General features: G+C 33.3%; 1 protein-coding gene across 43 annotated transcripts in view; it reads left to right on the top strand.

The window, feature by feature from the left end:
- Nucleotides 1–26897, top strand: part of Adgrl3 (adhesion G protein-coupled receptor L3) — a 1316738-nt gene that overhangs the window by 743917 nt on the left and 545924 nt on the right. For 21 of the 43 annotated variants that reach the window (XM_074042133.1, XM_074042139.1, XM_074042118.1 and 18 more), the window contains 3 exons: nt 17371–17499; nt 21967–21984; nt 23877–26257. The exons of 4 other annotated variants lie outside the window; for them this stretch is intronic. In XM_074042133.1, coding sequence (XP_073898234.1) covers nt 17371–17499; nt 21967–21984; nt 23877–24673 — 944 coding nt within the window. In that variant the 3' untranslated portion in view covers nt 24674–26257. Of the gene's footprint in view, nt 1–17370; nt 17500–21966; nt 22019–23856; nt 26258–26897 lie in introns of those variants that run through there. 18 more of the 43 variants (XM_074042143.1, XM_074042150.1, XM_074042147.1 and 15 more) reach the window with 6 other exon arrangements.

The raw sequence follows: 26897 nt of genomic DNA, 5'->3' as shown, positions 1-26897 counted from the left end.
TCTGTAGAATCCATTGACAATGAAGAATTTGCTTCTAATGGTATTTATTTTTTTTTAAAAAATCTCTGATATTTTGCCTTTAACCAACTTGTTACATCATATATTCAGGTTACCTTTCTAGATTTCCCAATATAATAAACTTGATTTCTATTAGTATTTCATTCCTTCGTATCATGTGAAACCTTGGAATATTTATTGATTATTTCCAATTAGTATACTAATTCCTATGCTTTCTTGTTGAGAGTTTATTGTTTAGTCACTTCATTTCTTTAAAATTTTTCCTTAAAACTGTATTTTGGGAATATCTGTATTCATGAAGATGTTTCTCAAAACTTTTCTTGAACCTCTTCAATTTTTTTTTCTCTGCCAACTTGTTTGGTTCAATGTAACATACTTGGGCAAATCCAGAATTCCTTGAAGCCACAATACTGTCAAATTAATATACACAGGTAGAAGGTACTTTAGAAAAGTCTGTGGTTGAATAGAGTTTCAACAAAGGTTTACTCTGAGCCAAACCCAAGTTTTTACAAACTTGTAGGTGTGCAGAAGGATTTACTCACTGGTTTATGTAACTGTTTGCTCTTTTGCACATGCCTTGAGGGTTTAGTCAGTGCTCAATGAGTTGAGTTCTAACTCAAATCTCTACTGACATTTGTAGCAGGAAGGATTGTAGCAGTCTTTCTCATACTTATTTTGTACCCATAATCTCTCCTGACCAAACCTCACCTATCTCAGACAATATCTCTAAAGCTTGAATTAGACTCAAAAATGATGCATATGGCTGTGTGGAATGGCTCAAGTGGTAGAGCACCTGGCTAGCAAACATGAGGCCCTGAGTTCAAACCCCAGTACCACGAAAAAAACCATGGTGTCAAAAATGATGCATATGCTAAGAAACTTCCTTGTCACTTGAGTTAATTGTTAAGCATTTCATTTTATTCCAGATCTAAAATAGAAATTAGGATGTCTTCTGAAATTAGATTTTACTTGGCTTATCTCATCATAAATATTATAATTGGGTTTGCCATTTCCCTTTTATTTAATTAGTTAGAATGTAGCCAGAAATTTTTGTTTACAATCAAGTTTTGCTAGGTAGCTCCTGTCTACAAAATATCTTTTTGTGAATTATAAAAAAATGTGTCTCCATCACCACCCCAGCCCAGAGTTATTCCCTCTGAATTAATAAGAAGATGCTTCTTCTGGAACAATGGGTTTTTATTTCTCCCTAACCTCCATCCTCTATTTTGTCCATTTATCTCATAAATTTAATCTCATAAATTAATGTGATAAAAAGTTTTTGTATAGAGACTTGGCAAGTAAGGCTATATTTATTTAAGCCATGTTTAGGCTTATATCTGAAGACTTATCTTCAGGTATGTAGCACTTATTAATGCTGGTAGATTCTCTTTACAGGGCTCAGATTTGTATTAAACTCCACAAATATTCTCGATGGCCTATGACAATGCATTTATTTTCATAGATTTTTAAGGGTAAATTTTTGGCTCTCAGCTACTGGCAAAACTAATAAAAGGTGACCTTACCTGTTAATAACATTGCTTATGCAAAAGGAGAGATGTTGCTATCAAATAGTCATTTGCAAGTAGCCAGCTTACTTCTAGTTTTGCACAGTAGTTCCAAGACTGGACACTGAGTTTCAATTAGTGACTTTTGGGAAATTGGTTAGCTTTTCAGGGTCTACACAACAAGGATATAAATGGTACCAACTTAAGAAGGTCTTTGAGAAGAAAAAAGTTAACATGTGAATTGCTTACAGTAGTGCCTAGAACATAATAAGAACTATTATTATTTTATTCAGAGGTTTACTTGTATTTTCTGACAAGTAAAAACTTATCCTTGCCAGTGCTCTCAAGGAATAATATATTAAAATTCATCATTCACCACTGAAGGTTTCTTTTCTTTTTATTTTCCAGAAATAGGTGGGAGGAATGAGGTTACCCCAATGCCAAATAAAACAAATAATAATTTACCTAAGATGATGCTACCCTTCAGGCTAACAAAAAAGAATAAACTGATAAAACTGAATCATCTTTTATAAATTAGAAATTACATGCAAAATACATCTGCCTATTTGTAATTTCTACTTTTGATCTGTTTCAAATCATATTTTAGCATCAAAGAAATAAAGATAACATATTTCTTTTTTTCCTTCTTTAGATAATGATATAAGCAAAAACTGTCTTCTCTTTTCTTCCAAACCTTGTCCTACCCTTCAGAAGCTTAGAGAACACTAGTTCAATTCAGACGGCCCTGCTAAATAACCAGTTATGCATCAGAGTAGGGATGTTGCTAGATGATGATGTCTTCTTAGAGCCTGCATTGTCTTTCCCAAGAGGTTGGTCACTGAAGTAGAAGAAACTTGACAATAAATCACCTGCCACCTCATTAATATTCAAGCTTCTAAACATTTTTTTATGTTTTTAAATAGAAATGCAAATGAAAAAATGTAAGTCTTTTGACTGCAATTAATGATTTATATAAACTTAATCTACTAGGATAAACATGTATAACCACTCAGTGCACTTTATTAATGTCAGTAAATAAAATTTATATGCATAAAATATGCCATATTGCCTGAAATCCTTGCTGTTCTGAAGGATCCTAAAATCACTCATTTAAAATATTAACCAGTTCCTAAGTCGATATCTACTTGTGATATTTGCAAAAATCATTAATAATATACCTATAGTTCTTGTGGAGCTTCACAAATCAGAGTAGCACATATAACAAACCATTTTTTGTTATATGCAAGCATTATGATGATGTGAATGCAAGTATGTTATGGCATGAATAAAATTTTCTTTTGAGATCCACCATTATATTTATGGCTAGCATTTTTGTCCTGTATATTCTTTTATTTTTTCTTTCCAGGACTGGGGTTTCTTGTGCTTGATAGGCAGGTGCTCTACCATTTGAGCCTGTTTTGTGTTGTGTATTTTCAAGGTAGGGTCTTGCAGACTATTTTGCTTGGAGTTGGTCTCGATCCTCCTGGTCTCTGCCTCCTGAGTAGCTAGGATTACAGGCATGAACCACCAGAGCCTGGTTATCTTTTGTATTCTTGATGTGCAAGTGAATACATTCTACGCTAATTTCTGTCCTTTGTACATGACATCAATAAGCCATAGGCAGAAAAAGAATACAATAAGATCGTGACAACTGCATTAGGGAAAAGAGTTTAATAACCAAATGCAGCATAGGTACAGATTTTAAGTGAGATGCTCAGTCAGATAGATAACTTATGTTATTAATATTCTGATGCCTTACCCAAGAAGGCCAAATCATGTTCAGAATGGATTCTCCATTCAAGACACAAAAGGAAAACTATTAGATATTGATTAATATTGATATATCGATTTCTAGTCAATAATGGTCAAAGGTTCTTGCTATGGATTGTTGTCAGAACTGAAAAAGGAAAACTTTCAAATGCCTCCTCAGCAGCTCCTTCTTATTTATGCTTTGCTTTCAACTTTGTCTCTCTATTGTGAGTTCTTCAAAAAATCTAGTCTCTCACAGTCAACTATGTGATAATAAACTTGATTTGTATCTATTACAGCATTTACTTAAAGCTTTCACATATCCCTTTACAAAGAGAGTTCTTTATCAACATAGTGCTCATTCTAATGGTTTATTAACTTCTTGCTTTATATTTCTTACCTATATTATAAATCAAACAAGCTACAATGAGATACTTTGATAAATCCTAAATATAAGTACTTCAGAGCTTTCTCACTTAGCCTTGAAATATTACTACTTTTAGAATAATTTACTGAGGATGTAATTTTTCAAAAATTATCTTTTTTAGAGCTACATGTGAAGACTATGACACAGTAACACAGGAATTGCTGGCATTCTCTTCATTAAAGAACATAATATGACTATAGTTCTGTGATGGTTTTCTGTTGATGTGAGAAACAACTTTATGGAGGAGCAATTTATTTTGGCTTATGACTTGAGGTTTCAATGCTGTCAGCTGGCTCTGCTGCTTTTAGGACTATGGGAAGATAGAAACATCACAGAGGACAGCCAGGAAGCACAGAGGAGACAGGAAGGAGCCAGGGGGTATCCCTTAAAGGCACACCCCCAGTGATTTTCTTCTTCCAACTAGACTCCACCTTCCACAATCTACCACCCCCTAATAATCAATTCAAATTTGAATCTATCAGTGGAGTAAGCCATTGATTAGATCAGGGTGGTCATGATCCAATTGTCTCTTGAAACACCCTCACAGACACACCCAGAGGTGTGCTTTACTAATCTCCTAGGTGTCTATCAATCCAATCAAATTAATAAGCAAAATTCACCAATACTCATTCCTAATAAATTTGGAATTTCTTTTTTTGGGTATATATATGTCATTTATATATTAAAACATGGTTCATTAATCATTATCCATTATCCTTAGATCTGAGAAGAAACTAGCTTTCTTGGTAGATAAAGTAACTACTTGTCCATGATCATATGACTAGTAAGGTCAAAATCTAGATGACCACAAAGTCATACTCAAGACAACAAAATACTCATTCTTTTCATATAATGACAATTTTTTTGCTTTGTACTAAACATTTTTTGTAATATTTTGTACTAAATATTACAATAAAGCTATTTTACGGTCATATTTTAAAGTTACCTTAGTTTTATTACCTAATAAGGAAAATAGGTAACATGTAGATTCACACCTTTATTTCTCATTCACTTATTATTCATTTGTTTCTGCTTTATTTTGCTCTCAACAGTTCTTTAGAGAGTATTCATCTTACCTATGTAGTAAAAGAAACCTTTTAAAAACTGTGAATAGACAAGAAGAGGTATAGACAAATAACATGTTACTGTTGCAAAATTATTTGACATGAACAACGTTAAAATACATTATTGTGTAATTAATACAGCTTAGGTTACAAAATGAACCTTGTGATCATTCTTCTTTTCTTTCCTGGAAGCTTTTTTTTAAAATTTTTATTTTATTCATATGTACATACAATGTTTGGGTCCCCCACCCCCTCCTTTATTCCCCGCCCCCTCCCTCTCCACCCCTACCCCCTTGCTACCCAGCAGAAACTATTTTGCCCTTATCTCTAATTTTCTTGATGAGAGAGAATAAGCAATAATAGGAAGGAACAAGGGTTTTTGCCAGTTGAGATAAGGATAGCTATACAAGGAGTTGACTCGCATTGATTTCCTGTGCATGTGTGTTACTTTCTAAGCTAATTCTTCTTGAACTAACCTTTTCTCTAGTTCCTGGTCCCCCTCTCCTAGTGGCCTCAGTTGTCCCAAAGTATCAGCTTTAGTTTCTCTTCATTGAGGGCAACAAATGCCATCTTGTTTCTTAGGTGTCTTACCTATCCTCACCCCTTCCTTGTGTGCTAAAGCTTTTATCATGTGCTCATAGTCCAATTCCCTTGTTGTGTTTGCCCTTGATCTAATGTCCACATATGAGGAGAACATATGATTTTTGGTCTTTTGGGCCAGGCTAACCTCACGCAGAATGATGTTCTCCAATTCCATCCATTTACCAGCAAATGATAACATTTCATTCTTCTTCATGGCTGTATAAAATTCCATTGTGCATAAATACCACATTTTCTTAATCCATTCGTCAGTAGTGGAGCATCTTGGCTGTGTCCTGGAAGCTTTTGAAGTATTTTATTGATATGATCCTTTTTCTCTTCAATTTTAATTTTTTATACTTCAGCAAAAGACTGAGTGTTTCAATTAAGATTATTTTTTAAAAACAGGCAAATATCTTCTGCCTGTATTCATTTTATAATAGAACCAATAATACAGCTCTTCCCAGATCTTTGTACTTCTATGTTAGATGGTTCTTGAAGCTGTATTCTTTCCTATTGGGACAATACAGTAATGCCTGGAATAACTACGAAATCTATTTGAGTTGAAACTCCCTGTGTAGATATCTTGAACAAGCAAAAATGTCATTTTTTTTTTCTTTCTTTTATAAAATCGGATAACAAGAGGGCAGAACAGGTCTTGTCTCAGGGGGTTGCTAATAGTGGGAGCGGGGAGGAGATGGGGTAAGGGTGTGGGAGAGTGAATATAGTGCAAATACTGAGTACACATGTATGTAATTGGAAAAATGAGACCTGTTGAAACTATTGTGGCAGTGGGAGGAAAGGGGGGATAAAAGAGAATGGTGAAAAGGGTGCACTGAAGTATGATATGTTTGATATATTGTAGGAACTTTTGTAAATGCCACAGTGCACTCCTACCCAGCACAGCAATAAAAATATAAATAAATAAACATATATATATATAAAGAAATGTAAAGGATAATATTATAAATTAAATCTATAACTTCTATGTGATAATTCTGGTTTTAACAAAAATGTGAGCCAAGCACCACTGACATGCCTGTAACCCTAGCTACTTGGGAGGATGAGATTTGGTTGGATTTTGGCTTGAGGCCAACTTGGCAAAATAATTTGTGAGGCCCCATTTCCAGAACTAGAGCAAAGTAAACTGGAGGCCTATTTCTAGCAGTAGAGTGCTGGCTTTGCAAGTATGAAGCACTGAGTTCAAATCCTAGTCCTGCCAAAAAAATACTATGTAATAGCTGATAATTCAAAAGTTATAAATAAACAAATTGAATTGTACCTCTCATCTAGAAAATCATATTCCTATTATAGTATAAGCATAAGGATTATGATAACATCAATGTATATAGTAATGTCAAAAGTGAACACATAGTCACCATCAACATTTGGTCAAATTTTCTTTCTTTTTAAAACTCTTTTTATTTTTTAGATATGGTCTTGCTATGTAGCCCAGACTGGTCAGGAACTTGCAATCCTCCTGCCTCAGCCTCCAAATACTGGGATTATAGGGATATGCCACCATGTCCATCTCAAATAAATTTTTTGACAGCTACATGATATTAATTTTTATCTACTATTTTGAAGAAAGTAGGAATAAATTCTATGAAATATTTTAATGTGAAAGGGAGACATATGTCTAAAAAAAAGCCTTAGTAGAATAAACAGATATCTATTTGCCATTCTCAATAACCATATAATATTCAATAAAAATAGCTTCTCTTAAGCAAGAGCTTACACTTTATGGAGCTCAGTCTTATACACTGCCTTCCATTTAAAAGTAAACATTTATGTGATATGTGCTCTTATGATTTTCATAATAAGATTTCTTTGTAAAATATCCTTATAAGGAATGTGAATGGTTCATAACAAACAAGTTACCCAACAGAATCTTACAAGGTAATATACAACCCCAGAAAAAATATTGGCAAATTAAGAAATATTTGAGAGGACATATAGTATGAAGTAAGAAAATCAATCTTAACTTAGAAAAATAAAAACAATATGTTCCATGAATCACCCTCAGTCTAAACAGCAAAGAGCTGATTATGACCATACAATAAAATAAGCATTCTTGGAACAAAGTTATCAATGATCTTTTTATTCATAGGAACCTGGTTTTAACTCACATCCAGTTTTTCAACCATACTTTTTTATATATAGATTCCATTCTATAGTATAAGTTTTAATCAGGGCAGAACTTCTGCATTTAAACTCATGTAATTTGCACAATATAAAAAAGCATGGCCATAAGCTAGATTTTCTTTATTTTGGTAAATTATTTTATATTATTAAATAGCTATATTTTCACATGTTCTGAAGTCTGTTCTCTGGAAAAAATGTCCAAGCAATGTGTGATTTATAAATAAATATAACTAGGAGATTGACTGTATAAAATTAACAGATTATTAGAAGTCTATTTAGAGATAATGAATTGAATAGCTACTAAATGATGAAGATAATTTTTTTTGTTAAATTCCCTTGATTAATTAAGTAGAATTGTGGTTTACTGCTATTTTGTCTGTGGCTAAGCAAAATTAACCTGTTATCTTCAGAGACAATACTCTTTTGAGTATTATGATAAAGAATTCTAGGGGCTGCAGCATGGCTCAGGTGGTAAGAGTGCATGAGTTGCAAATATGAAACCCTGAGTTCAAACCCCAATACTGCAAAAATATACAAAAAAAGATTCTAAATATCCAGATTATAGGGCCTTGACCACATAAGACAAGCTTGAGAAATGAATGAATGATTGATACAGGTTTATCACATCTGTATTGTCATTCACACCAAGTTGTAAGGCAAAGCTTTACCAATAATTCAGTGTTCCAGTTCTACCCTGGTCGGCTTAAAAAGTCAGAAAATCTAAACTCTCTGAGCAACATTCTTTCTGCTCCTTATGTGAAAGGCATCACCCAGTATTTAGTGGCAGCAGTTTCTTCATCTGTAACATGATAGAGGTATGTTGCACATCATGGAAAATTACCAAATAAAAAAGTAACACTTTCAGATCTTTAGAAGAAACATCAGTTTAGGTTTTAAGTAATAAAAAGAAGGTTTTTTTAAAAAACAAAAAGATCATATACTATAAGGAAAATATAAGTAAGTTTGTCTCAGAATTTAAAAACTACTTACAATAGTTGAGGTACTGGGATAAGATGTAAACAGTAACTGTAACAAACAAAACGTTAGTGCCCAGATTATGTAAAGAATGTCACCAAACCAGTAAGTAAACTTTCAACAATTCAGGATAAGTGTGAGTAAAAGATAAAAGCAGGCAACTCTGTCTGTCTCTCACACACACACACACACACACACACACACACAACATGCACACACGCACACACAAAACCCTTATGGCCAAAAGAACACATGAAAAATCATCCAGTCTCTAGAAACGGGAATACAAAGTGTAGTGGGAGCAAGAGCATCACTTCATACTAGATTTTCTTGGCAAGAATCTCAGTTTAACAGTACTAAGTCTGCAATAATTTGAAAAATCTACATTGCTCAAGAGAATGTGAATTTGTACAAACATAGTTGATGGCATTTTAGCAATATGTTCTAAATTGAAAATGTGCCTAGAATATGACCCAGTAATTTGACTTCTCAGTATTTATTGTAGAAAAACTCACTGTTCTGCACAAGAAGCTATTTATAAAGCCAATACCACAAAATAAGGGAACTGGGACAGGTGATTTCCAGGATCCCCAACTCAAAAGCTCTGAGTTTATATATTAAAATAGAGGCAAGACCTCAGTATTCAGAATACTTCTTTTGAACTAACAATAACCCATTCTGTACTTTGGAAAAGAAAATGCCATTGAAATCCATATTAATAGATTACCAGGGAATTAATTAGCTATTAAAAGAAGCTGAAGTATCTCCAAACCATTTGAATGAAATTTAATAGGCAGGTTGGTTAAAATTTAATAGCAAACTTGTTGGCTATTACAAGTGCACAGTGTGATAAATCAAGATGTCAGCTCTTCAATTTATGACTTTAGAAAAAAATGATGAAAGAACTCTTGACTTTCAACAAAGTAGTTCTTTTTTGACATTCTGTAATTTCATTGTTTGAATTAAAATTAGTTCATTGTGTTTTTTCTGAACAAATGATTTTGTCTTGTTTCATGTGGTAGTCTCTATTCCATAAAGTAGCCCTACAAAGTTAACCTAATCATTAGTTGTATTGTCTCTGTGTGTGTGTGTGTGTGTGTTGGTGTGGGGGATTGATGCTATTATTAAGTTACACAGAAAAGCAGAAAATAGGAAAGAAAACATTTAAAGTAAGCAATGTCTTTGAATTGCTTCTCTATAGGTCTGGAAGCCTCTTTTGTCTACCAACTTTCATTTTTATTTGTTTACTTGTTTTATATAAATATATAAATATGAAAATTAAAAATAACTGAAAAGTACGTGGGGAAAATTACTGCACAGTTAGAAGGATACTAATAAAATTATGTTGAAACATTTTTGGAAGGAGGGGATCCTAAAAATGTCTGGAAGTCATGTTTAAATGTTTTTAAGTAAAATTAATGGAATCATGTATGACCTTGGGTAAATTTTAAAAGTCTCTGTATTTGTGTTTTCATTAGGTACTAAATGATTGATAGATTAGTTGATGTTAAACTCTTACTCAGTTCTACTTTCTGAGTTTTAATTTTTCTAGAACTCTCTATTGCAGTTGATTAGGTGTTAGCTTACACACGTAGTATACATTTTGTATACTTCTGATTAACTTTTTCCAGTTTTCTTGCTTTTATCATATTTTACTAGCTAAAGAAGGAGACTTTCCTCTTTTTTCCTTTGTGCCAGCTTTCTTAACTTTTGAAAGTAATAAAAACCTTGGGACCTTTTCACTGTAAAGAAGTAAAGGCATCCATGTGTGCACAATTCAACACACAAACATATAGTTAAAACATTTTGCATGCAATTTAAGAATCTCACAAGATCCTAGATTCCATATCACTGCTGCAAAAGGGCTCTTGACTTTCACAGTAGTATTCAAGTGTTGTAGAAAATGCTGTCATTAGATAGAAACAATTTTTACTTACAGAAAATGAAGGCTATATTATGGGCCAAAATTAAGGTCTGAAGATAAAAGCAAAGATGTATCACTCAATGGTAACTCTGTTTTATGTGTAACTATGGTTTATATACATCAGTCAGAGTTATATTAATAATGACTTCATTAAAAAATGTGTGCTAACACAAAGGAGAAAGGACCACAAGAGAATGGTATGTAGGGTAAGATATATTAAAGGAGAAAGAACAGTCAGGATAAAACTATTTTATTAGGATAAAGCAAACAATATTTGCCACCCTTCATATTTATAAACAAGCAGAAGTTGAAAATTAAGGCATATTGCTTTGTGATTACTAAAGAAGAATTAGATTCAGTTGGTTCATCAGATCATCAGGCTCTTAAATGACAACATTTTGGTCATCCAATATGATCAAATAAAAATGGGAGCACATTTTTTTAAAAGAATGAAGTCTTGAGAGGCTGTGTAGACTAACAATTCAAGCTATTTTAAGAGCTTTTCAGCTCTTAAATAACTTTTGTTAGCTTGCTGTCAAGAAGAAATAGTTTGAAACACATTGCTGAATGATATAGGTTCAAGTGAGATTCAACTTTCATTTTTTTCAGATCTATTTCTTGTTTCACAATTTCAAAGCATACTGATCTGCCTTCCATTCTCAGTCCTTAGTTATAACTATCACATGGAAGTAGCCCAGACAATGCTGTCATTCAGGGCCTCTCAATGTCAGAACATTGACTTTATTGTCATAAGAAATATCACAGTTTTATAGCAAAAACCATACATTTGAAAAGAGTGTATTCATTATTATTCCATTCAAAAGTCACTCATTCAGAAACTATTGAATCAATTTCAATGTTCAGGTACAAATAAAGGAAAAAAAAAAAAAACCCTTCTTAAAATGACTGTTTAATCTTTTCCAGAGGCTTTAGGGTCTGATTTTCTAAATCATTGTCAGAAAAACTTCTCTGAGCTTTTCAATTTGGAATATAAAAATCCTATTTGCTTTGTATTTTACTAGCACCAGAAATAAAAGATTTGGTGGTTGGTCCTCTGTTGACAGCTATACTGATGATTCACATATGTTGGAATTCAGTCTTCATTACTTTTCCACAGTTTGAGTAGAGCTAACCCTTGTTTCTGAAAAAAAAATAGGTATGAGTGGACTATGGCCAAGACTTAAGGAATTAGATAATTAAGAAACAGCTATAAAAGAGAGTGATAGAGAATGAACAATATGGAAATACAGTGCATCTGTGTATTAAAAAAAACAGCTATTTTTAAATACACACTTCATTTTTGACACCAATTTGAGCTTTTTACAGTCACAGTATAAAAGTCAAAGCATACTGATCTGCCTTCCATTCTCAGTCCTTAGTTATAACTATCACATGAAGTAGCCCAGACAATGCTGTCACTCATGGCCTCTCAATGTCAGAACATTGTCTTTATTGTCAGTGTTTTGCTTCTGTTTTGTTTAAGGCATTATTGTTATTATCTGCAGTTAGTATTCAGGTAGCATTCCATAGCTCCAAATACTTATATCATGTTTACTTCTGCTTTTAAAATTTCAATAGTATAAGACCTGATATAGTATTAGAAGGAAAGATGGATGAACTGGCACTCTTAGAAAATCTACTCAAAAATGTTAACAGTACTTAAAAAATGACTTTTCATTTAAAATTTTCACTATGGCATCAATTTCATGTAGCATTCTTCATGGAATAGGCAGTTTTTTATTGAGCTGTAGAAACTGTTGGAGGCACTTAGTATAAAATGGTGAAAGCCTCTGTGCTCCATTTTCCTAGAGTTGATATTCCAGTGTAAAAAAACTAGCACAAAAACATTCTTTTCACATATGTAGATATCTCTCTTAGCCCTGAAGATCAACTAATTTGTGTCTTCAAACTGACTAACCAGTAAGCCTAACTTTCCAGCTAAAAAACAGTGACAGATGGTCTATAAACACAGAACTTCTTGTAAATCTTCAGCAATTTCACAGCTGTTAGAAGGGAAGTTTACAAATCAGAAGTTAATTGGAGGGAAGAGGAAGAGACAGGATAGACAGAATCCTGGAAGATGGTATCAGATTTCAAAATGACCTATGTCAACTAGGGAAACAAACCAGAAGCAAACAGGATAGACTTTAGAATAGACAAGTGAAATGCAATGCAACTATAGAGAAAAGACAAACATACCTTTGCACATAAAAGATGGAGGAAGACAGGTTCTCTGCAAGCTGTTGGCAGCAAGCTGGTTTTTTTGTTTTTTTCTGCATGGTCAGTGCCACCAATCAAAAGTATAATTGACCTGTCTAACTATGAGTGTGGACTGGAGGAATGATGTGTTACTTTTTACTTTTTACTTCTAAAAAACCTGCTTGAAATGGTGATGGGAAGAAGGACCTTTTGAAGTCACTCTAAGCAATGACTGGCCTAAGTGAATCAAAGAAGGGGTAATTATTTCATGAGTCAGACATATTCCTGCACTTTCATACCACTAAATCCATAGAGCTTATCTGCATCTTTATACTCTATAAAACATTAATCATCAAATTCCATTTCCAACAACTCTTGTTCTTGTTGCCGAAGCCCACACTTGAATTATAACTCTACATTTATAGGACTAAAGTTGGTTTCCAATGATGTATGAGGTATAATAGTAAGTGATAAGACAGTAAAAAAAGCAACTGAATTTTAAGTAGTGATTCTTTCATTTTACCAGGAAAAGGTCCCTAATGCTAGGAAAGAGCCCTAATATCAGGGAAAGGGTCCCTAATGAGGAAGGATGTTCATTGTGTTTAAAAGTTTTAAATTACTTTTACATGTGTTTATGTGGATGTAGTATAAACAGTAGCTCCCTCAATATGACTGCATGTCATTCATTATAGCACAGATCAGTAACTGGTTCTAGACTGCACCAAGACTTGAGGAAGCAACCTACCTCAGAAGCCATAGGCTGAAACTGAATACTGTTCCATGTTGCCAACATTGTGTCACATCACCTAGATGTATACCAACAGAATTTCCACCATTGTGAGCCTTTCCATCTTAGCAGGAATTGAATAAAAAAGTATGGAATAAAGAAAATAAAAATAAAATCAACTTTAGAACTGAGTCTTTCTTCCTAAATTAACAATATCACTAACCAAAAGTACTTTAAAGTACATTCAAAAATTTAAAAAAAACACTAAAAAGGAGCTTTATGCAAGGAAAGATACAACCAGATAGATTATGTGTAAAAACTTTAATAGTTTCATTCAAATTCTTTTATGAAACTTCTCCTTTTTTATGATTAGCCATTTTCCCCTTATAGCCTTGGCTTTTTAATAAACTGAATGATAAACAAAGAAACTAAAATATTGAGCCACAGTTTCTTGCTTATACTTGATTATTCCTAATTATTTCTTTATTGTAAAGCACAAATTGTCTTCTTTTGCACCAATGCAGAAGAAATTATATATTTTTAGATTATAAACTGCATAAAGTAAGGGGAAAGTGGCTTGCAGTATTCTCACTTTATTGCTTGTTTACCAATTAATTTAAATTAGATAATGTACAATAATAAAGAGAAATGTTTAGAGATGCAGATATAAGTCAGGCATGAAGATCTTACCTCTTTTCTAGTTTTTTTGGCAATGCAAAAACTTTGAATGATTCTCCGTTTTTAAGGTTATTACACTAGTTCATTTTAAGTTATACCTTTCATTTTCTTTTTTTTTTATACCTTTCATTTTTCTATTTCAATGCTTATTTAGAGTAAATCTAGATAGTAATTATTTGATTTAGAATACTTTCCTTTTTACTTGAAAAAAAAAGAATAGTGAATATTAGGTAGTATAATTTACATGTAATTTGTTTTTTTAACTGTTTCATAGAGTAAACCCTGTCTCAATCTCAAATTTGTATAACAAAAAACATGTTTAAGAAATGTGATTTTCCATTCTTTACCTGAAAGGCACTGTAATAAATTCTTTTTAACTTTTTAAGATAAATATCTAATATATGAGATTCATCAATGGACAGTAATATTCTGATAGACCCATTCATTATATGATTGGTAGAAGATTGCACTGCATAAGAACACTTAAACGTGTATGTGGTACAACTTCAGCAAATATTTAGTACTTAGTGAGTGAAACATATTGTGTTAGTTCTATGCTAAGTGTTTCCACGATATACAATGCAAGCATGTGATTTCCTGAAAGAACTGGTGCTTTCCAATCCCAGCTATTTGACAAGCTCTGTTGTCCTATAAATTAAAAGGTTTTCACCTTCTCAATTTTGATGTTAAAATATTTGTTAGTTGACTAATTACTATGTCAAAGAGTTAAAATATTAATACTACTATTGCCACATATTCTCTTATTTTATTAAAATATTTTATATGAGTAACTAAATTTCTCATTAATTCAATACAGGTTACTTTTTATTTTGAGTCAATTATAATTCATATTCCATTGTACAAAATACTACCAAGAGATCATGCACTCTTTATCTGGTTTCCTTCAATATCTTATGAAACTATTCTGCAGTATCATAACCAGGTTGTTAATCTTGACAAGATCCACCAGTGATGTTCAGATTTCTCATTCATTGTTAATTGTATTTGTGTGAGTATTGTTTACTTCTATGCAGTTTCATTCATAAAGTAGGCTCACATACCCACCATCATATTCAAGAATACAGAAGAGTTAGTTTTGTATTTCTGTCACCACAGGATACCATGTACTATTCTTTTACAGCAATTCCTAGTTACAACCATGTCCATCTTTAACCCCTGGCAGCCACTAATCTGTTCCCCATTTCTGTAATTGTCATTTCAAGAATGCTTATATATATGTGTGCATGTATATATATATATACATATATATATGTATATATATATATACATGCACACACACATACACACACAGTTATATAGTGTGCAACATTTTGGGATTGGCTTTTCATTCTCATTATAATTCTTTAGAGATTCATATAGGTTTGAAAGTGTCCCGTAACTTGTTCCTCTTGATTGTGGAGTGTTCTCTGGTGTGTATATACTACAGTGTTTGACCATTCACCAGTTGAAGGAAATTTAAGTTGTTTCCAGTTTGGTACTATTACAAATAGAGCTGCTGTGGACATTCATGTAAAAATTTTTGTGTGAACATGAATTTCCATTTCTCTGATAAATGTCTAAGAGCACAGCTGCTGAATGGTAAGGTGATCTTATATTTTATGTTTAGTTTTATGGGAGACTGCTAAACTCTTTTCCAGAGTCACTACAGTTATTTTACATTCCCACCAGCAAAGTATGACTAATCAATCCAGTTTTCTGTGCTTGCTTGCCAGCATTTACTGTTGACACCACTTTTATTTTATATATGTAGTGTTATCTCATTGTGGTTTTCACCTGTATTTCCCTAATGGCTAATAGCAATTCTTTCCATCAGCTTACTTGCCATCCATGTATCCTTTCCCATGAAATGTTTATTCATACCTTTGAACCAGTTTCTAACTGACTTTTGCTTGATTTTAGGGCTGACTTATCTTTTCTTGTATTGACTTTTCTTTTTTATTAACATATATTAATTGCACAAGGGCTTTCATTCTCTATACATGCATACAATGTAGTTAGATCACACTCATCTCCTCTATTACTCTTTCTTACCTCCCTTGCCCCCCGCTTTATATACAATTTTAATCGGTCTCATTAGTCTGGTTTCATACATGCATATAATGCACTTTGATCACATTTGTTCCCACTATTGTCTTCTGTTTTCACCCTGGTTCCCCCCCACAACACTTCCCCTTTTACATTCACTTTTGAGAGTGTATTCATAGTCTAAATAGATACTAGCTCTTTGGTTAATCACAAATATTTGTAAATGTGTTGGCAAATATTTTCTCCTAGTCTATAGCTGGTATTTTCATCCATATATATATGCATAATGTATAATATATAATTTAATAACTTATACCTGTGCACTCAACCTGACTCTTTATACAATTTGTATTTCCATTTCCTTAGTCACATTTCCTTCCTTTATCACATAACATAAATAAACAATTCCACTTGTCATTTTATACATGACCTAAATATATTTATAAAACTCTCCCTCTAATCTTTCCTGCCTTGGTTGAATGACTTAAGAGGGTGGGAGGTTGCAAGTCACACTAATAGTTTATTAGAAACTAAGAATATTTGTTCAGAAAAGATGAGAGAATTTAAGTTTGTTACTTTACTATGCCAAACTTCAAACAACCAGTTGGAAAATGGAAAATGGAATTATATGTATAAATGTATATTGCATGATATCATAAAGTTGATATTTTGTTCAAAATATTTAAGAATAATATCTATACAATTTTTTATCATATTTGTATGATCACCAAATTAGTACGCTTATTATGGTGTACTAATGAGTGATTACATATGATCTTACTTCAATTTTAATAATTCTTCATAGAATTTCAAAAAGTGTCAAATTCTTCTGTTGTGTCAACAACTGCTCTCCAAATTGGGTGTTTTGTCATAAATGTTGCCTTTTATTCTTTTTTACTTTCATTGGAAACAGCTCAAAGGTTTCTGTAAATGAGGGATTGTTTCTTTAATTTTAGCCTTTCTTTTCACATTTTAACCTTTTTATTTCCCCAGTGTTTGTTTTGTGTTTTGTTTGTACGAATGATTGGATTTGGCTTATTTTTATTTTTAGCAAGCATGGGAATATATTCTTGCATAAACCTTGGGAAAGAGAGCACCCTAATTGTGACTGAATCAGCACTGTAAATCATTTTCTTTCTTTCCCATTAATTCAAATGTGTGCATTGTTGGAAATGTGTGTTCTAGTGGCCAATAGTTTCTTAGTCTAATTAGCTGCCTGCCTGTAATCAGGACTATATCAACTGTTGTCATTCTAAATGTTTCTTTTCTTTTTTTCAAACACATTTGCCTGATTGACCTTTTTTTTTCTCTGTCTTTCTATGGGGCTGCTCCAGGAGCCATGGCTAATCATCTTATAAGCAATGCTCTGCTTCGTCCGCATGGTACTAACAATCCCTATAATACATTGCTTGGGGAACCGGCAGTCTGTAACAACCCTTCTGTCAGCATGTACAACACACAAGGTGTGCTGGAGTTTATCTTGATTTTTTTCAAGTGAGAGTCCCATTTTATGTAGCTTTTATGGGCACATTCTATTTTCCTTTCACCTGCCTTTTCTTTGTTTTGGAAGCAGACACACAGACTCCTTTTGCATTCCACCTCTCTTGGTGCTTTTATTTTCCATTTTCCTTAGGTTTTCCTTAGTAAGAAATGTAATCCTTCTGATAAACGCTTGGTTCATCAATATGTTTGTTCGTACTGTTATAAAATATATTGTGGTTTGTCAGTACTTTTCTTGTTTTTTTTTTTACTTCTATGTTAAATACTTATTTGTCTAAGGTAAGTAAGATAAAGGAACACTTGATTCAGTACTCCTAATGTTATAAGACTGAGAAAATAAATCTTTGTTATATCATAAAGTCTGTTCTGCACACAAAGCATTGGTATTGATGAAAGCATTAGATTAACTTTCAAGAATATCAAGTTGAACTAGCAGGGTTAGAAAAATGGGTGATGTGGACAGTAGCTGTTCATGTTCTACCTTAGCTCTGCCATTGTCTGTATGAGCTGGACCAGGCAGGTAACAAAATGCTTTTTCTACTGTGGCTACAAGATACAGAAGACTTTTGAAGATGGTTCCTCTGTATATCCTCCAGCTGGACATGATATAAAAATTTAATTGCATCTCAAGCAAAGAAGCATAGATTTAAAAAAAAAAACTTACAATATAAATATTTGAACTTGTTTTTTCCTTCTCTATGTACAAAACTTTTTAGATATCCTATATCTATAAAGAGACCATAACATTTATTGAAATGTGTTATAAAAGAAAAATCCCAGTTAATGACTCACTTACTTAAAATTATATTTAACAGAAAATTCACCATAATACAGACTGCCATGGTTCCTTCATGTTTAACAGGATAGAGTAACAATATTGAATAAAATTTCTATTACCCTTTGTGGGCATCTTTGAGCACTTCCTCCCCTCCCCCAGTCAGGGGTAAAAGATTAGTAATGTGAGCATATAAACTTGGTGTGAATGCATCATTTCAGATAAGCACATTTACTGCAACATGACCACTGGAATATCTCAAATCATCTCAGCCTCCCATGTGACTTACCAAGAATCAAAGAATGGTTTTTAGTTATTTCAATAATATTGGAGTCATTAATTGGAAAATAACTTTGGAATCTACTCAAGATGTTTGCTGGTATGAGGAAATAATTCAGCGATCTTTCAATTCCATCAAGTTTCTTAAAGCCTGAATGTCTATGAATCACAGGCTTTTAGAATCAGGAGGGAAAGAGCTCATTAAGTCCTCTTTACACCATTGCTGAGATTGTGTAAGCCTAGGCTGAATTGTTTCTGATAATGAGGCCCTTCCCACCTCATGATCTCATGATTCTATTGTTGAAATCCCATTTGTTCTATGGCTGTGATGCTCAGGTTTGCCCCTAGAGCAAAGAAGAGCAAAGCATTCTCTTGGTGTCTCTTGACAATCCTTTAAGGACTTGAAAGTAGTCATGTTATTTTCTATTGGTCTTCCATTTCCCTAACAAAACAAAACTATCAGTACGAGACAGTTCTGAGGCCTTTTTCAGGGTCACTCTCTCCATATTGTCTCTTATTTGTCAAAGTCCTGTTCCACTGTAGTGCTCTATGAGTCATACATTACAGTGCAGCTGATGTGGTTTGGCAGAACAATTTAGCAGGCCTTATAAAGTCTTGTTTTATTATTTTGTTCTCTTTATTTTTCATAACTCAAGTGATAAGTAAATATGTCATTAGTAACATTTAAAGTGTGCTGCCATATTAGTAAATTTTAAATGATGTTAAATGAAGATTTGTACCATATCTGCAAATTAAATGTACTCTACATTATTTATCTTACACAGAATTGTTTTTAAATAAGTAATAAGTTTGGATCACATTTTGTTTACTGTTTTGGGGGTTTCCCTAATTCATTATCTGCCTTCTCATCATCCAAAAAAAAAAAAGATGAAACATTTCATGAAAAAATATTAAATCAGCTGAATATGGTGTTACACACCTGTAATCCTAGCACTTGTGAGGCTGAGGCAGGAGGATCACAAGTTCATTGTCAGCCTGGGCTGCATAGCAAGAAAAAAAATTATTAAAACAAAATTTTTACAATGTAAAATCTAAAATAATATCATATAGACACATAGTTTTATTCCTGTGGAATCCATTACTAATTATTGCTATTAAAATTATCAATAAAAATAGATAATTCAAATTCATCTGAATGAATTTGTCCCTTATTCCAGTAAATTTAATATGTCCTACTGACTTTTCTTAAAATACAAAAGTAAATTATTTTGTTAAAGTTATTCAAAGTGGCATTGTTCAACTATTTTATATTATAGTACTTCCTTTAAACTTAAGAAACTATGATAGTGCTTAAAATAATTATTTTACCACTAACCAAAAATAAATTTTGGTGGTTGTGATATTACTACTAACCTTATGTTTTCAGATGAATGCACTTACATTCTTACTGGCAAGGTGAAATCTTATTTGAAATGTAGGTGCTGAGTATATGCTCAAGTGGTTCATGTGCAGCTACCACTTGCTTTTGTTCCGTGGGTCCTCTAATTCCAATTTACCAATGCTGCGGAGGCATAGAAACATTCAGACTTCAAGTGTGCATTCCTGTTTATTATTTAAAATATGTGATGTGTTTATAGAGTTATTAAAATACATAGAGTTAAAAATAAAAGTGAATAGTATACCTTAATTATGTTGAATTCAGAGTCTGTGGAAATATTTACAATTTCATGCACAGTATTTCTGGACGTTATCTTCTTGTCAGTATTAGAAACTTATTTTTTGTTAAGATAAGTCTTATCATTATAGAAAAAGCTGTCAACACAGCATACTATAAAGAGGAAGTTATGATTTTACTAGAATAAATTTACATTTCAAAGTAAGTGAATTCAATTCTAAAACTTTAAAGAAAGACATAGGCATAGGATGGGATATAATGAAGGATACATTATAGTTGGTAAATACAAGCTGTACTATAAAGTTTATAAAGGCTTTGCCTGTGGCAGAAGCAAAGAGGAGATTGCGGCAGAGTTGGGAGCAGGCTGGAGAGCCCTTCCCATCCCAGCTCTGCCCTTCAGAAGGGCAGCCCTAGGTTAGGCTCAGCCTCTGTGGGAGGCAGTTTCCTGATCTCTGAAAAATGCAGATTGAACTTTGTTGATCTCTCGTATTTAAGAAATGAGCCACAGTGAGCCTCTAAGCATTTACATCTGTTCCTAAACAGCTTGGCTCTTCATTTCAAATTCTTATTCTAAAGTTAATGTGAAACTTTAAAAGAGATTTTCCTCTGCATTCTGAAATGTTGTAGCTCTTCTTGCTGAGAAGCAAATCTACCTTTGACGTATAAAAACTGTCCCTTTCAACAGCGAATGTCATCACAGTATGCTATAATCACATATGAAAATGTCACAATCTACTCATTACTTTGTACAATTAATGTACACTAATAAAAAATTAGTGGCAAAAACCCTCAAACAACTTGGAAGCCCTGGAAATAATCTGGCCCAATGAGTTCACTGGTTTTTATTTTATGATATTTCAACATTCCTATAAATACAACCAGCAAGAGCAATTCTTCTGACCTTATTTAAATATGAGTTTTCTCTTAAAAATAATTTTGTTAGGATTTTTAATGCACCCACTCTTAAAATGTTTGGTTGCATATGATTGTACAGTGATCTGAAGGAAAACCTGGTATTGCTAATACTCTTTTTCTCTGTTACATATTGTCTTGTTACAGAATAATAAATGGATTTAACCTTTTTTTCTCCCTGTAGTTAAACTACTTCTGATTATGAGCTCCAGAAATGGCACTATTGATTAGATTTCATTTTTAAGTAATGCATCGTATGTATAGATACAGTGAGGGGAAAGAACCTTTATGTAGGGAAAGAGAAGATACATAGTGTAAAAAGAGCAGCTACGGAAACCTTCAACTCTTTTTTTTTCTCTGTATACAAGCCAAAAATTTCTTTTAGAACTTCACTAATAAATTCTAAAATTGTATGATGCTCATTATAAGCAGGTGTGTTCCAAAATTATACAATTATGATATTGAAATACAGTGGTGGAAATAATCATTGCTCACCCTCTTTTTACTCTCTTTGGTTTATGTGACAATCTGAACTGTAATAATATAAATGTGTATGTGTTTGAAATTTACAAACTGTAGAAATGAGTATTAAAGACTCATTATATTGGCATGTGTTAAATGGGATTTCTTATTTTCTGACTAACATTTCAGTATTTTTAATTATGGTAAACCATGTAACACAGACTCATGAATTTTGGGGCAGTGGAAATTATTTCCTTTGACTCTTTTTCTGCATATCATCAATTTGCTTTTTACTCATGTTCCTTCTACTGTCGCTGTAAGCTTACTTGTTGTTTTTTCTTTCCTTTTCTTCATGCTGTCGTTTAGAGCCCTACAGAGAGACAAGTATGGGAGTAAAGCTAAACATTGCATATCAAATGTAATTTTTTTTAGTTCACTTTTATTGCATCACATATAGATGATGTAGTTATTAAAAACAGTTCATCTCACAATTTAAAAACTACAAAGCCTATAAATCTCAACTTATATAAATATATGCTAATAGAGATTAGACGCTTTTACTGTCTGATTCTTTTATTCTGTCACATAATCAACATAGCCGTTAAGTCTCATGTAATGTTTGTGTGAGTTAAATTGTTTTTAAATTAAGCATTTATTTTTGCTGAGTAATTCATGAACTTTTACTTTATATTAGTACATTCCATCATAACAGTGTGTCACATTGCAGCACACCCACTTTGTTTCACCCTGGCTGTTTTCAGTCCATACCTAATGCATTGACAACAGAAATAAAAAACACGTTTCAATGCATCATCTACCCAACCATAGCCATTAAACATCTCAGCCTCTTCAATAGCAGTCACCCATCACACACGGCCCTTTAAAAGGCATTGACTTTTTTTTTTTCTTGACATTGTGGATTTGTGTACAAGATATCTTATGACATGAAAATAAATCGCTTCAACCTATGTCTGTGATGGTTGCTTATTAAAACTGTGCTATTTAAATACAGGACATGAAGAAGTTCATATAAAATCAGCACATATGCAACACTTCATTTAAACCAGCACTGAACTAGCTGAGTTCTCATAAACATGGCTGCATCACAGATATAGAATGAGTGCTATATTTTCACAAGTTAACAGGGTATTGAGAAGTTTAAGAGAATTATCTAGTTTATTATTCTGTGAAGAGATACCCTTCCTTATTTACCACAATTTAAATGTTTGTGTTTTTTTTTCTTTTGTGGTTGCATTTTTAGTGATTTATGAAACTGTTATATATTCTTGAACTTCTGTTCATTCAAGGGAATGCAGAAACCTTGAAAAACTATGTGGTCAAATTTATTTCACTACAGCTGTTCCTTACCAAACTAAAATGTTTATCCTGTTTTCAAACCAAAGTTTAATATGTCCCAAAGTTAACACTCATTATAAAAATGGTAACTTTAATACTGACATGTGTTTTTAGGAATCAAATCCCTGTGTTTTCGTACATTCTCATGTAGTATTACTTAGTGGCCCTAAACAATTACCAGTGGGTTAATATTATAATAATAACCAAAATGACTATAATAGAAATATATAAAGTAAATCCAAATACTTTTGAAAATTCTTAATGCTTCAATCATTTTGATGTGCCATGTATTTGCCTAAGCATTAATTCATGACTCATCATTCTGACAAATTTAACATAATCCTTTTGTGGTTTTGTGTGTAGGGTCTACTTTTAATCTTACAAAATTATATATCAAATTATTAGAATCTATTTGTTTTTCTTACTTTTGACCAGCATATTCAAAATACCACACAGGAATTATGTTAATATTGTAGTTATTTCAGTGATAAGACATTAAAGGTAATGACTATTTAATTGACTTTGATGTGTATAAATTGAAAGCTTTGACTGACTACACCAAAATTTTTATTTTATCCATTACAATCAAATAATCTTCAAATAATGTCACAAAACATGTAGAAATTGCAAATTTATAAATTACAGGTTTTTAAAGAATTGGTTTAAAATTTATTTTAAATACTTCGTTTGCATTTATAAGATTTCTTCCAGTTGCTCAATTATATTCATACATATTGATACGTACATATAGATTTATAGTACTTTTGTTTCTTCCCAAATATTTTAGACTTGTTAAAACGCTAGCAATTTATACATATGTCATAGTCAGTGAATGTTTTTGCTTCTGTGTTTGTGTGTGTATGTGTGTGTGCCATGGCCTGTTGGATATACATGTCATAGTGTCTTGTAATCTTTTTCAGAGGGGCTTCTGAACAATGCCAGGGATACAAGTGTCATGGATACTCTACCACTGAATGGTAACCATGGCAATAGTTACAGCATCGCCAGCGGCGAATACCTGAGCAACTGTGTGCAAATAATAGACCGTGGCTATAACCACAACGAGACCGCCTTAGAGAAAAAGATTCTGAAGGAACTCACTTCCAACTACATCCCTTCCTACCTGAACAACCACGAGCGCTCCAGCGAGCAGAACCGGAATCTGATGAACAAGCTGGTGAACAACCTGGGGAGTGGGAGTGAAGATGACGCCATTGTCCTGGACGACGCCACTTCCTTTAACCACGAGGAGAGTTTGGGCCTGGAACTCATTCATGAGGAATCCGACGTGCCCTTGCTGCCCCCAAGGGTTTACTCCACCGAGAACCACCAGCCACTTCACTATACCAGAAGGCGGATCCCCCAAGACCACAGCGAGAGCTTCTTCCCTTTGCTGACCAACGAGCACACGGAAGAGCTGCAGTCACCCCACAGGAACTCTCTCTACACTAGCATGCCGGCCCTGGCCGGTGTGCCCAACGACAGCGTCACCACCAGCACCCAGACCGAGCCCCAGGCCGCCAAAGGTGCTGATGCCGAAGACGTTTACTACAAAAGCATGCCAAACCTGGGCTCCAGAAACCACGTGCATCAGCTGCACACCTACTACCAGCTGGGCCGTGGCAGCAGTGATGGCTTTATTGTTCCTCCGAACAAGGACGGGACCTCTCCCGAGGCCAGTGCAAAGGGACCTGCGCATCTGGTCACTAGCCTATAGAAGATGACACAGACAGGAAGCAACAAAACTGCTAACACCTTGTTGACTGTTCTTCTGAGTTGATATAAGCAGTGGTAATCATGTGTGTACTCCTAAATCTTTATGCTGTTCTCAAAAGACAAACACAAACTCTCAGACTTTATTATATTCTTTTTAAAAAAAAAAAAAAAACTGGGATTTTTAGTCAGCCCAGGGGAGAACGATAACTGCTGAAATTCCCCCTGTGCCCTTATCCTTTCTGGTCCTCCTTCCCCTCAGATGGAGACTTCATTATGTTAATGAATGAGATATGAAGAAAAATGGCGCTCATTGTGGCCTTGTTGAATTCTGTTGTGTTTGTTTTAACATCTCTGATGCTCTGTTACTATAATGACAAGGACCTGATTTTTTTTTTTAAAAGGCCAGAACAATTGTTTGGGATTAGTAACAATGCTGCATCTAGATTGGAGTGCTGCACAAATGTAAAAGCAAAGCCAAACTGTACTGCATTAGTGGTTTATGGTCACTCACAACCTGAATTCACCACAGCAGAAATAGCTGTGAAAAACAAAATAAACAACAAAATAAATAATCAAATGGAGGGGAATTCTAGAATTATATGCTAAATGCATATTTTATGATTTGTTGTATTAACTGATGATAAAACTAATGGCAGAAAAAAATTGAACAATTTCTATGTAATGTACAGATACTAGCATTGCACACATAGGCTGCTTTCTGTTCCTCCAGAATTTCAGTCCTGTTAATGTAGTGGGAAAAAAAAGAAATTTCCTTTTTCTTTTGTGCTAGTCTTGCAAGTTTGTCTACCAGTAAAAGAGCAAAGTTTCCTTCCTTTTTTCATTTTCTTTTAATTTTGTTCCATTTTTTTTCTTTTAAAATTTCACCTGGCAAAAAATAAATAAATAAATGAAACTATCACTTTATAAGAATCATTTTCTAGTAATGCAAACAAATTATTTTTTACAAAAAATAAAATAAAATGAATAAAATTCGACTTCCTTCCCTTAGTATATACCTTTATCCAGCCAGACTATTTCCAAGTATATACCTTTATCCAGCCAGACTATTTCCAACCACATTTTTTTGCAAGTTAGAACAGGATGGAACTTTTACATTTCCAGGGCACATCTGTTGTAATGTAAAGCTTATTTGGCAAGCAATTCATCACCAAGTCAGTAGCTGTGATTCTAGAAGGCAGGCGGTGTCTGTAGAACTAGAAGGGCTTCTGCATGTGAGATGTGGTATTCCATAGGCATTCAATGCTCAGTGCACAGTCTGATCCCCACGTGGGCACCTGCACTACCAATTTTTAGAGGAAATTCACTCCCTCATAGTAAGAATCAAAAGATCAAATTATTTAGAAGTGATTTTTCAAGTCTTTTGTTTACCAACAGGAAAATTTATTTATTTGACAGGATTTTAAGTAATGTAGGAATACAAGAGGTAAAACAGCAGCACATATAATTTTTTTTTAAATTTATCCATTTTGTATGGTCTCAAAGTTGGATGACCTCATTACTAATATTTGTTGTAAAAGTGAAACTTGTTTGCCAACCAATAAACAACTGATTGAGATTTAGATGATATTGTATTGATGTATGTACTATATTACTAATGATTCTTTTCATTTTTCTCGCCTTTCCTTCCATTTTCAGTATATAAATTTTGCTAATCTTCTGTGACCCAAGTGAGCCATGCAAAAGAAATCAATCTGACTCGATGAATAATCTAAGCACAAAATGATAGTTTTCACAGATTTAACCAGAAAAATGGGATGGGCATGCTTATGTTGGCTGATGTACAACCTACAGTGAAACAGGTTAGCTTACAGTTACTGTGTGCTTATTTGGAAGCCACGTGTAGCCACTATGTTTATTTTTTAAGCCACATTCAATCACAGATTTAAATATCAAATTTTGGTGGGAAAGTTGTAGGTTTTCTCTTTCATAAGTTCCACTTTATGGAGAAAGTTAGAAATTTAGATTAACTCAGTTGGCTAAAAGCTGCAAGAATCAGCAAAGAGTATATAAGATCATTTTTGTGCTAATTTTTTATTGTTCTATATAAGCAGGAAACAGAAAAACAATCACCCTTTCAAAGAAATGTCCATATCTCCAATTATTGCAGATTCTCGACCAGCAGTGTCTAAGCATGGAGACTTACTTGGGGCAAAGCTAAAATGAACTTGCCAATTCACAATATCCTTTGTAGTATATCTTGGGGG

Source organism: Castor canadensis, chromosome 9, assembly GCF_047511655.1.
Source record: "Castor canadensis chromosome 9, mCasCan1.hap1v2, whole genome shotgun sequence".
Classification (NCBI taxonomy): Eukaryota; Metazoa; Chordata; class Mammalia; order Rodentia; family Castoridae; genus Castor; species Castor canadensis.
Note: the sequence above shows the minus strand (reverse complement) of the source record. Positions and strands in the feature narration are given on the sequence as shown.